The sequence below is a fragment of the Lutra lutra genome, chromosome 9 (assembly GCF_902655055.1).
Source record: "Lutra lutra chromosome 9, mLutLut1.2, whole genome shotgun sequence".
NCBI lineage: Eukaryota > Metazoa > Chordata > Mammalia > Carnivora > Mustelidae > Lutra > Lutra lutra.
The window spans coordinates 119327064-119339751 of NC_062286.1; the positions used below are offsets into that span (position 1 = coordinate 119327064).

Consider the following 12688-nt stretch of genomic DNA (forward strand, 5'->3'; position numbering starts at 1 on the left):
TATTTTTAAGGGGGCGCCTGGGTGGCTCAGTGGGTTGGGCCGCTGCCTTCGGCTCAGGTCATGATCTCAGGGTCCTGGGATCTAGCCCCGGGTCGGGCTCTCTGCTCAGCAGGGAGCCTGCTTCCTCCTCTCTCTCTGCCTGCCTCTCTGCCTACTTGTGATTTCTCTCTGTCAGATAAATAAATAAAATCTTTAAAAAAAATTTATTTTTAAGTATCTTATTCTTCTTGATGTTATTATAAACGGAATTGTTTTTTAAATCTCATTTTCACATTATTCTCTGCTAATGTATAGAAATACAACAGATTTTTAAAAAGATTTATTTATTTATTTGAGAAAGAGAGAGAGCATGGGGGGAGGCAGAGAGAGAGGGAGAGAGAAGCTTTTGCAGACTTCTAGAGCCCAATGCAGGGCTCAATCCCAGCACCCTGAGATCAGCACCTAAGCCAAAACCAAGACTCCTATGCTTAACTGAGTCCACCACTCAGGCAAGCCGCTTTTTTTGAAAGAGAAAGAGAGAAACCATGCAAGAGGTGGGCGGGTCAGAGGAAGAGGGAGAGAGAGTGAATCCTCAGCAGGCTCCACACTCAGTGTGGAGCCTGACTGATCCCCACGTGGGGCTTGATCTCATGACCCTGAGATCATGACTTGAGCTGAAATCAACAGTTGGATGCCTAACCAACTGAGTCACCCAGGTACCCCAAATATGTAACTGATTTTTTTTTAAGATTTTATTTATTTATTTGACAGACAGAGATCACAAGCAGGCAGAGAGGCAGGCAGAGAGAGAGGAGGAAGCAGGCTCCCTGCTGAGCAGAGAGCCCGATGCGGGGCTCGATCCCAGGACCCTGAGATCATGACCCGAGCCGAAAGGCAGCGGCTTAACCCACTGAGCCACCCAGGCGCCCCATATATAACTGATTTTTGTGTGTTGATCTTGTATCCCACAACATTGCCAAATTGTTTTTAGCTCTAATAGTGTGTGTGTGTGTGTGTGTGTGTGTGTGTGTGTGTGTGTGTATTCTTTTATGTTTTCTATATAGGAGAGTTTGTCATCTGCAAATAGAAATAGTTTTACACCTTTTTTTAAAAAAAGATTTTATTTATTTATTTGACAGATAGAGATCACAAGTAGACAGAGAGGCAGGCAGAGAGAGAGAGGAGGAAGCAGGCTCTCTGCTGAGCAGAGAGCCCAATGTGGGGGCTCAATCCCAGGACCCTGGGATCATGACCTGAGCTGAAGGCAGAAGCTTTAACCCACTGAGCCACCCAGGTGCCCCAATAGTTTTACTCCTTTTTTGATCTGGATGCCTTTTATTTCTCTTTTTCACTTAATTGCCCTGGCTAGAATCTCCAGTACAAGGTCAAATAGTGATGAGAGCAGTCATCTTTGTTTGTTCCTGATTTGAGAGGGAAAGCTCAGTCTTTCACCATAAAGTGAGATGTTAGCTGTGGGTTTTTTCATAAATCTTCTATATCAGATTGAGCAGTTCTTTTCTATTCCTACTTTGTTGAACGTTTTTATCAGGAAGGAGTATTGGATATACTTGTTTTTTTACAGTTAAAAATCAGCAAATCCTCTATTTGATTTGACATAATTACATGAGACCAAGTTTCATAGGAATTTTTATTATTCATAATTTGAAACCTATTATAAGTTTTACTAACTCAGCTTTTCTTTTTTAATTTTAAAGATTTTATTTATTTATTTGAGAGAGAGAAAGTAAGAAAGCCAGAGAGAGAGAAGGAGCAGGGGGAGAGGCAAAGGGAGAGGAGCCCTGAGCAGGGAGCCCCAAACAAAGCTCATCCTGGGACTCCAGGATCATGACCTGAGCCGAAGACAGATGCTTAACCAACTAAGCCACCCCAAGTGCCCTAACTTAGCTTTTCTTGACGACATTTTTGAGGAAGCTTACAAATAAATATATGGTTGAACGTCTTTAACCATGCGACCTTGGGCAATTTCTATTGTCTGGACCTCAGTTTCTTCAACAGTAAGATGAAGATGGTATAGTAATGCTTATTTCTTAGGGCTTTGATGGTTGGAGATGAGATTTTGTGTGCAAAAGTACTTTGCAAATAAATAAAAACTGTCTGCTTTTGTTGCTGTTTTTACCAGAGAAGTTTTAAAAATTGCAATGTAATATTTATTTAGCAAAGTACATGAAGTTGTAAAGGGGAGTGATCTTAATTATGAAGACAGGTAAATTTGCACACATCCACATGAATACCACTAGATCTTGATATAGAACCTGTCCAGCACCCCATAAAGATCATTCTGCTTGGTCTGTACCACCCCTGAAGATCACCACTATTCTTTTTTTAATGTTTATTTATTGGAGTCATCTCTATACCCAATTTGGGGCTTAAACTCACAACCCCGAGATTAAGAGTCACATGTTTTGCTGACTGAGCCAGCCAGGTACCCTGATAACCACTATTCTAACACCTATAACCGTAGATTAGTTTTGCCTGTTGTCGAACTCTATATAAATGGAATTATACAGGCTTGTGTTTGATTTCTTTCACTCAGCATAATATCTGCAAATCTTCCAAGTTGTTGCATGTAATGATAGGTCATTCCTTTCACACAATTTTTAATGCTAGTCAGTCATGGCTTGAAAAGGCTGTGCATTTGCCCAGCAGACCAGAAAAATGACGTCCAGGGAAACTCAGGGTTCTCCTGCGTGGAATCAGCCCACTATATGAATTTCTGCCAAGGCAGTTGAATTCTCAGCTGGGATCACAACCATCTTGCCCTTTTATCACCACTTCCTATCCCACACTCCAGACAGACATCACAAATAGATCTCAGCACGTTCTTTCAGGGAGTCCTGATGCAGCCTTAAAATTCTTCTTAATCCAGGATTCTGAGTAGCCTATACAAATTACCTGGGGTTGGTATTCAAGTTTAAATCTAAATGTTCTGTTATCATATCCCTAAGATGTTTTTTTCGGCTTGCAATGTAATGACATGAGGGGTCCTGCTGTCATCCTCAGTTGATGCCACAGCAATATAAGACTGGTGATGGTAAGGCCTCTAGTGTCTCCTGTTCATATATTCTTTGAGTCATGGCTCAAACCCAGCAAGTCTTTTCTACCTGTATGTCTGATTATAGCATGACTTGAGAAGAGGGGAGGAGTGGATTGCTTAGATGTGGAGGAGTTGCTGTACCCATGAGGTGGCTTGATTGAAGCCTCCTTATTTATATTTTTAATTTTTATAAGAACATTGCAATACCTCAATGACAAAACAGTTTCACATTTTATGATGCTGTGGATCTTGACAGTTCTGGCATGTCTCTCACATTTGAAAAATTTCTTCCAACCCAGAAAGTTGGGTGAGATAAACTCTCTCATCCTCTGGGAATGGTTCCTTGTAGATGCAGGCTGGGATTGTTGTTGATTACAATAAGAACAACAACATCTGAGGCATGTTTTTATCTACATGTATATCATAGTCTGAGAAGGAGAGAAGACTTGTATGTGATAGAATTAAAAAAAAATTCAGTCAAGCTCTCATTTGTTTGAAACTGCTCCCAAGCAACTTCACATATTTGGAAGGTCCAGGAAGGAATAAAAAAGGACTTTGAGAAGCTATGATTTTCTTCATTGGAGAGAACTTCGCACCCTCACTCAGAACTGGTTTACTCTTTGCTTTCATACAAGTCTAAGTGACAAGTAACAAGGCTTCCAAATAAAAAACTGGAAGCAGCAAATTAAAATGATGGGCTTGAGCCAAGTATTGGCTATTAGATGCTGCCTCACTGTTAATGGATGGAGGAGTGATTCTTGACAGCAAAGGACAAGGGAAAAAAATAAATTGTGGCCTCACCACTACAGTGGTCTGTAAAATGCAGGGGCAAAAAAATCTTTAATGCTTCTACCACTTTGGAAGTTTTGGGTCTCCTCCTGGTTTAATTACTAGTGTGTATAATGATGACCAAGAATACGGAATAAATTTTTGAGCACCAACAGTGCTAGGCCATGCTCAATAAGCACTTTACATTACCTGTCTCACAGGTAATCTTGTTATTGGAGGTGATCTTGTTATTATCATCTCCAGGGAGGCACACAGAGTAGGGGAATTAACTTGGCCAAGTAAGTGTAACCCTTGCAGTCTAACTCCAGTGCCAAGGCTGTTAGCTTCTACTAGGTTTTGAAGAACCTGTTAGCCGAATAAAGAGTAGAAAGGCCTTCTAGGTAGAGCGTACAAAATAGGCAAAGACAATTAAGGGCTAGTCAATTAAGCTAGCCAGTCACTCAGTTTGAGTCTTGGTTTGAGTCACTTTGAGTCTTGGTTACTCACTACAAAATAGGAACAGTATTATAGGCTTATAGATTCATAGGCTTGTGAGAATTAAACGGGATAATGCACGTAAAGCACTTTGTATAGTACCTGGATCACATAATGTACATAACGCTTGTTAATGTTTTTAAGAATACTGTTGTTACTCTGCCTGTCCTACCTCTACAGAACGGGTTCCAAGGAGACTACATTTCCCAGCATGCCATCTCGCCCTTTGACTCTAGCTAGGCCAAAAAGGCGCGCCGACGAGCTCCTCAAGCCGGAAGACTATAGACTCCCGGCGTGCAATGCGGCTCCTTCCTTTAGATTTGAGGCACGGCCGGCGCGTTGCCCATTGGGAGTTGTAGTCAGCGGCGTCTTGCTCTGACGCCGGCCGGGCCGGGCGTGGGGGCCTGTGGGAGGTGGCGCGGCTGGGCCCAGCTGCGGGGCGGAGGCGGCGGAGAGGCCTGTGGCGGTAGGGAGCGGCGGGCCGGGAGCGGGCGCTGGAGCCGAGCCGAGCCGAGCCGGAGCGGGCGGCGCAGGCCGGCGCGGCAAGCAGCCACCATGTCGGTGTTCGGAAAACTGTTCGGGGCAGGAGGGGGTAAGGCCGGCAAGGGCGGTCCGACCCCTCAGGATGCCATCCAGCGGCTGCGGGACACGGAGGAGATGCTAAGTAAGAAGCAGGAATTTCTGGAAACTAAGATCGAGCAGGAGCTGACCGCCGCCAAGAAGCACGGCACCAAAAACAAGCGCGGTGAGTCGGCCCGGTCCCCTCGGACTCCCCTCAGGCACCCCTAAGGCTCCCCGGGCCCGGACTCCACCTTCATCAGACACGCCCCAGGGTCTGCCCGGACCCTAGAACTCTCCCCGGTCCCACTCCCCTCTAGGCCTTTCCGGACACCTCCCGTCTGGCTCCCTTGAGTGTCTCTTGGGGCCTTGGATCTCCTCCACCATCAGACTCTCATTCCTGCCTTTGCCCCTCAGGCTCTCCCCTCCCTGCCAGGCCCCTTCAGACCCTGGTTTCACTGCACTTCCCTCGGTTCTCCCTGTAATCCGTCCTCTTCCACCTTCTCCTCTCAGGCCTGCCTTCACCCACCTTCGCGAAACTGCCGTCTTTTTCTCATTGGCTCATTTCTGTCCCCCATCCTAACTCATGTGTCCTTTCTTGTCCTACCCCTGCCTTCTCCTGACCCCTCTGGAGTCCATGAGCTGCCCCTGCCCTCTCCCCATCCCCCTGACTCAGAATTCTCCTTGGAAAGCCTCCTTGATGGGAGAGAAAAGAGGACTGGGGGAGAGGAGAACCCTGGTTCGGTCTGCTTTCCTGCTGAGCGAACTTGAACAAGTTGCTAGCCCTTTGAGGCCTCCTTTTCCCCTCGTCCATCAGCCAGTGCCTTCCAGATCCGTGATTCACTGCTTGTTGCCTCATAGCCAGGTCTTATCAAGAGTTTCTGGTAGCATAAGCCTTCACGGGTGACTCACGGCTTCCACTCCCTCTGAACCAGAAATAGGGACTCTATTCCTCCATTGTCAGTGACTCCTTCCCAGTCCCCACTCCTGGGGGTTAGGGTGGGAATAGTGAACCTTGGGGCATGCTTAATATACTTTCTGTTGCTGTATGGCTTTCTGTATGCTTTGTAGACTTCTTAAGGTGAATGTGACAATGCTTTAATAACTGTAGAGCACTTTAGAAGTATTTGATCTTCTTGGTGTTATGGCGGTATGAGAGGGAACCGTAGAGTGACAGTGCCTGCCCCCACGGAGGGAGGCAAAGGTGAGAGGGGTTGAGGAACTGCACAGACCTAAGCATTTAATTTAGAAGACAGCTAGTCATTAGCCACGTGACCTTGAGCTGGTTATTTTACCTCTTTAAAAGGAAGATCTTGCATTTACAGTGCCCAGGACCTCCTAGAGGCTAAGTAGATGTTTTCTTCCTTCTAACAGAAGAACAAAATAGCCCATCCTGAGGATGCTTTTTTGCTGATAGTCAGCAAATACTCTGGAAATTTTTTTTTTTTTTTGAGTGCTTGCTGCGTATTGACAGGATGAACAAAGTGTAGCTTCCACCCTTATGAGAGAGATGATCGAAACAGGAAAGTAAATGAAGAAAATATTGTCTAGTGGTGGTGAGTGCTTAAGAAGATGATGTGATGGGGACTGATGAAGTGGGCAAAGGGGTGTCCCTGTAGATAGAGTGGTCAAGAAATGTCTCTTTTTTTTGGAAGATTTTATTTATTTATTTGACAAAGAGAGAGAGATTACAAGTAGGCATAGAGTCAGGCAGAAAGAGAGGGGGAAGCAGGCTCCTGCCGAGCAGAGAGCCCAACTCGGGGCTTGATCCCAGGACCCCGAGACTATGACCTGAGCCGAAGGCAGAGGCTTAACCCACTGAACCACCCAGGCGCCCCAGAAAAGGCCTCTTTTAAAAGTCAAGTTTGAGCTGAGCCTTCAGAAGGAACCAGCTCCATAAAAAGCTAGAGGAGGAGCCTTCCATGCATAGGAAAAGGCCTGGAGGTTGGCCTGTTTTAAGAAACAGAAGACCTCTATATCTAGAATGTAGCAATTGGAAGGGAAAATGGTATGAAATAGGAGGGTGGGGAGTGGACCTTGGACTTCCTGGTAGAGTTTGGATTTTATTTCAAGTGGATAGAAAGATGTTGGAGGGTGTTACCCAGGAGTGTGTCCTTCGCATTGGTAGAGTTTTAAAAACACCATCTGGCTGCTCTTTGGAAAGTAGACAGGTGTGGGATGAGAGTGGGAGCAAGGAGACATGAGGTGGTTGCTGTTATCCATTTGTGGCCTAGACTCCAGTTATAGATAGCCCTGGAGATAGAGGGTAGGTTTTAGATTTTGCGCCTCTAGCTTTTTTTCTTGGATGACTCTCCCTCGTCAGGATCCTTTATTGTTCATTAGAGTCATTGTTTTTTTATCAGTCTGCATTTTGGAATGCTTTGCCCATTGCAGGGTGCTGGGGGAGCAGGGTATCCCTTTACCTCATCTCCCATCTGAGAGGGCAATTCTTCTGAGGACTTTTGGTCTGGAGCTGGTTTAGTTTTTGCAGTTTTAGAGGTGATTGGATTTGCTTTCAAGAGGTTTGGAGAGAGAGTACCAGCAAACGGTGGATGACCAATCTTAGTTGTAATAGTTTTGCTGAAAGCAGCCCATCTTCTTGAGTTTGCCTGAGAGGACAGGAACATCTTGCCCTTCTTTTTAGCATCTTCTGGGGGAAAGGTCTTATCTGCTTATTGGGATAAAGGTGTGAGGTATAAACACCACCACATACCATTCATTTAGTCACTTATTGACTTGCTATTGTGGCAGGATCTGGAGAATCAGATGAAAATACACTGTGCGCCTTCCAGGAACTCAGGATTGATAGTGGGTGTGTTTTTGTTGTAGTTTTTGTGTGTATGTGTGTGAAAGAGAGAGAGGGAGAGAGAGGAGGAGGAAAAGAAGTAGGAGGAGAAGGGCGGGGGAGGGGAACATACCAGTTAGTGCTGAAATATGTGTACATGGGTCTGAGGTTGCATAGGAGGGGGTTCCTGTCTGGAAGGGAAAGGGCAAAGGAGGCTTTACAGAGGAGGGAGGTGTGAGATGGGTCAGCAGAAAGTTTGGGGAGCAGTGAGAGTGTTCATGGGGTGAGACAGCGGAGAAGTAGTATTACTGAGTGAACAGTAGCCTCAGGCCTCAGGCTGGAGATGCTGAGGAGCCAGTGGCTGTCCTAAAGCAGAAGAGACAGATCAGCTTGGATTTCCAAAGAGCACACCAGCAACAGCAAAAAAGTAAGGAGTATAGACCAATCAGGAAGGGGCTGGAGGCAAGAATCCAGTAAGATGTATGGGTAGAATCTCATAGACATGAATTGAGCCATAGATTTATCACTTACTAGCTGGTGCCTTGAGCTGGTTACTGCACTTCGTATTCCTCCTCCATGAATAGGGGTACTAGTTAGTATCTACCTTATTGGGTTAAATTGTGTTATGTATGGGGAGCTCTTAGCACAGTGCTTGCCATATGGTAAGTGATCAGTAAATGCTTGCCATTATCGTTATTATAAGGAGACTTGTAATCATTCAGGTGCGAACAAAAGGCCTAGAGTAGAAGCATGGAAAACTAGAGGAGAAGTTAATACATGTCAGACTTCTCTGAAGGAGAATCAAAAGAAATCAAAAGAAGATTTATGGGAATTGTGGGTAGAATGAAGGAGGGAGGAGTTGAGGACAATTCCCAAGTTGGACAGCTGAGTGGATGGTGATGTCATTAACCAAGTTGAGAAACACAGAGGAGGAGCAGGACTTCATAATTGTGTAGTAGTCCTTTGAGATTTGTAAAACTTTTTTCACGAGTCTCCCGGCATCCACTGAAACTGAGCGCCTCCGGGCAGGATGTGATGGTTATGTTCACCACTGTGTCCCCTAGCATAGTGGCTGACATATGGTTAAGGTTTGGTAAGTATTTATTAAATGAATGGAAACCATTTTCTGAGTGTATTTTGTTATTCCCATTGTACAGAGAAAAAAAATGAGGCCCAAGAGAGGATGTAACTTGGCTCAGAGACCAGTTCTTCTGGTGGCTATGGGCATCGTGTGTTCTGTGTACTTCCGTGATGGCCGAAGGCATCAGTTATTACCTTTGTCATCACCTAGCTCATTAAACACCCACTTGTGCAAGGTGTGGTGCTGAGTAGGGGGGAAAGAAATGAGATAGGACCACACCCTGCCCCTTGCCCTGCCATGCCGTGCCCTTGTGGTGTATACATTGGAAAGATGATAAAGTGTCCTTTGAAACAAATCTCTGAAGCTCAAGTAGATTATTTGCAGTATGCAAGTGTGTTCTAGGAAGTGGTTTTAGTTAGGGGGTCCTGGAGCAAAATTTGGATTGCATATTTTTTCCAAATTTCTTTTCTTTTCCTTTAGTCATGTATTCATTCTTAAGCATGTAGCAGACTCTTGAGCTGTGTCCCAGGCCCCATGCTCAGTGCTGGAAATAAAGAGAAACCAAACATGGTCCCTTCCATTCAAGGACTTAAATGTCAACACTTTCCTTTTCTATAAAGTAGAAATAATATTTATCTCACATTACCACGGTGAGGATTAACTAAGAGAATATATGAAAGAGTGTGACACACTGTGGATATGGAAGTATACTTTCCTTTTCTGATAAAGTTATTCCTGCTCAGATTTCTTTGGTTTGATTGTCAAAATGGAAAAGTTCTTTCACTGAGAACTGGATGAAAACCAGTCTAGGTGAACTGAGAAAAATCACTCAAACTTAGGTCTTTTTTGATATCTTTCTACAGTGACTTGTTAGTTTTCTCCCAAGAAAGATGGTCAAATATCAAAGATTTTTTTCTTCTTAAGGTGTTGTAACAACTTGGGGCGCCTGGGTGGCTCAGTTGTTAAGCGTTTGCCTTCGGTTCAGGTCATGAGCCCAGGGTTCTGGGGTTGAGCCCCACATCTGGCTCCCTGCTCCGCGGAAAGCCTGCTTCTTCCTCTCCCAATCCCCCTGTTTGTGTTCCCTTTCTCTCTGTGTCTCTCACTGTCAAATAAATAAATAAATAAAATCTTAAAAAAAGAGAGAGAGGTGTTGTAACAGTTTATGAAATATCTACCATAAGTGATTCAGATTTCCCTTTTTTCCTGTTTTGATAAAGACGAAAACAGTTTGGAGAAGGGGTTATAATTTAGTTTAATGAGAGAACAGTATGAGATTAGGAAATGGGTATGAGACTGGGTATCCCAAACACCCCATACTGATAAATTTCTCTTGGATTAATGGATGCAAATCAGTTCATTTGCAGGTTAATTTAGGTTCAGTGGAAAATGTCTGATGGATGCTAAGAGGCTGTGTGCTCACAGGAAATACATCTTCGTTAAGTCCTGTTCATTGCTGGAGCCGGGGTGGCTCTCTCATGTTTAATAAAATTGCTTTGAAATGTTAGCAGGTGGGAAGACACCTTAATTTAGTAAGTTAACATTTATAGTGAGTGTGTCCTTTTGGTTCTCTAGACTCAAGGTATCAGGTTGAAAAGTACAGCGTCTTGGGGCATCTGGGTGGCTCAGTCGGTTAAGCATTTGCGTTGGGCTCAGGTCCTGGGATCCTGGGATTGAGCCCTCATTGCATCAGGCTCCCTGCTCAGCGGGGAGTCTGCCCCTCCCCCTGCTCATGCTCAAGCGGGTGCCCACTGGGCTCGCTCTATCTCTCTCAAATAAATAAAATCTTTTTTTTTTTAAGATTATTTATGTATTTATTTGATGGAGATCACAAGTAGGCAGGAAGGCAGGCAGAGAGAGGAGGGAAGCATGCTCCCCACTGAGCAGAGAGCCCAATGCGGGGCTCGATCCTAGGACCCTGAGATCATGACCTGAGCCAAAGGCAGAGGCTTAACCAACTGAGCCACCCATGTGCCCCTCAAATAAATAAAATCTTAAAAGAAAAGAAAGAAAGAAAAGTATAGCGTCTTAATGGTGCATGTGTCAGCAGGATCTCCTCTTCCAGAGGCCCTGGGACAGAAAACCCAGAACCCATCCAGGGAACTGAACAGTGGGAATTTCCCTGGGTGATGCTTAAGTTTCTTGTTTAAAGAAATGGTTGGCCAGATTGGGTTTGGTTTACTTTTTAAGACAGATGGAGTGTCAGGGAGGCCTCATGTGTTGTCTGTCCAAACATGCTGGTGCCTTTGATTCAAACGGCAAAATCTTTTTTGCCCCATTTGGCAGGGAGATTAAATATTTTTAAGTGCCTGCCAGTAGGTTTATAATGTGGTTTGCAGTTCAAGATAGATTTTGTTTGGAAGTTGAGCTAAATGTGAGGACCTTTGAGCCTGGATTATTTTGCTCAGGGAAATTTAGTGTTGTCCCTGTTTGGGTTTGTGTGCAAAGAGCAAGATCTTGGAAAACAGCCTGTGAAGATGTGTGCAAGCCCTGCGTCCCTGTGCGAACCGTGTATCCCTGAGGCAGAAAGCCAGGACCTGATTCGTTTTCGGTGGTCTCGAATCCTGAGGTGGAGCCAGGGCCAACTGGAAGAAGAAAAACTATGGGGGTCTTGAGGAATTCCTTTGGATAGTAAAGGTTTATGAAAACTTGGTTCTCTTACCCAGAATTGTTTTGTGCTGTGCCATTTTCTTTAAAAGAATGAGAGAGGATATTCAAAAACAACCACAACTTTAGATTGGTCATTTTGAGGATAGATGATTATATTTATTATTATTATTATTTTTTAAAGATTTTATTTATTTGTTTGACAGAGATCACAAGTACGCAGAGAAGCAGGCAGAGAGAGAGAGAGGAAGGGAAGCAGGCTCCCCACTGAGCAGACAGCCCGATGTGGGGCTCCATCTCAGGACCCTGAGATCATGACCCGAGCTGGAGGCAGAGGCTTTAACCCACTGAGCCATCCAGGTGCCCCATAGATGATTATATTTAGAAGGAAAATTTGAACTTAGCAACAGGAAATAAAAACAGACCTGGTTGAATATTTAAGGAGTTTGGCTCAAGCCAGTGGATGTTTCTTTAGTTCATTCTAGGAGGAGAGCAGTGTGATGATTTAGGCAAAAGATTTCTGGGTTTGAACGCTGACTCAACTACTCACTGCCAGTACCTCGGCAGTTACTCAACTTCTCTGAGTCTTAGTGTCCCCATCTATAAAAAGGGAAAAATAATACTTCTTAGGGTTCTTGTGAGGATATGGAGTAAGTTGATATATGTAAAGTGCCCAGCAGAGTGCTTGAGCATAGGAGAGATGTAAATGTGTCCCTGATTTCCCAGGTGTAGTCTTAGGCACAATAGGGGATATAAAGACGGATGAGACCGTTTTCTTCCTACCGGGGCTCCCAGTTCAGTGGGGGAAGACTCATACATGTACAAGTAACTAATAAAAGGCAAACCATGGTAAAGGTACAAATGAAGTATTAGAGGAAAATACAGCAGGAATAGATTAATTCATCTCTGAGGGTTGGCAGGTTCATTTCACCCAGCCACCCATCCAATGCCCAAATTCCCTTTGCAGTATTCCTGCCAAGCGATTAACCTCTGATTGAACCTCTTTGCTGACAGGATTTGTATTAGGTGCTCTATCCTCCCATACTACAGCATCGTCTGTCTTTGGGTAGCTCTGACTATAAAATCCCCTCTTTTCTTTGGAATGGAGATCTTTCTTCCTGTAGTGCCTACTTCCAACAGCTTGAGGTGGTAGTAGCTCGGTAGGGAAGCAGTTTGGGGTAGTGGAAAGAGTGTGGGACCTGGAATTGGAAGGCTTGGGTGCAGATCCTGGCTCTGACAGGAGAGGATTGTGAATGGTGTTTCTTCCATTGGGAAAGCTAACTGCTAATGCTGTCTTTCGGGGCCAAAGAGAACAGGTCTAATCCTCCTTCAACAAGACATCAGGGAAGATGGTGCTTAATGT

The 12688-nt window shown here is 44.6% G+C and overlaps 1 protein-coding gene across 1 annotated transcript in view; it reads left to right on the plus strand.

The window, feature by feature from the left end:
• The first annotated feature begins 4704 nt into the window (after nucleotides 1-4704).
• Nucleotides 4705-12688, plus strand: part of CHMP4B (charged multivesicular body protein 4B) — a 53922-nt gene continuing 45938 nt past the window's right edge. The window contains exon 1 of the mRNA XM_047745612.1: nucleotides 4705-5042. Coding sequence (XP_047601568.1) covers nucleotides 4853-5042 — 190 coding nt within the window. The 5' untranslated portion in view covers nucleotides 4705-4852. The remainder of the gene's footprint in view (nucleotides 5043-12688) is intronic.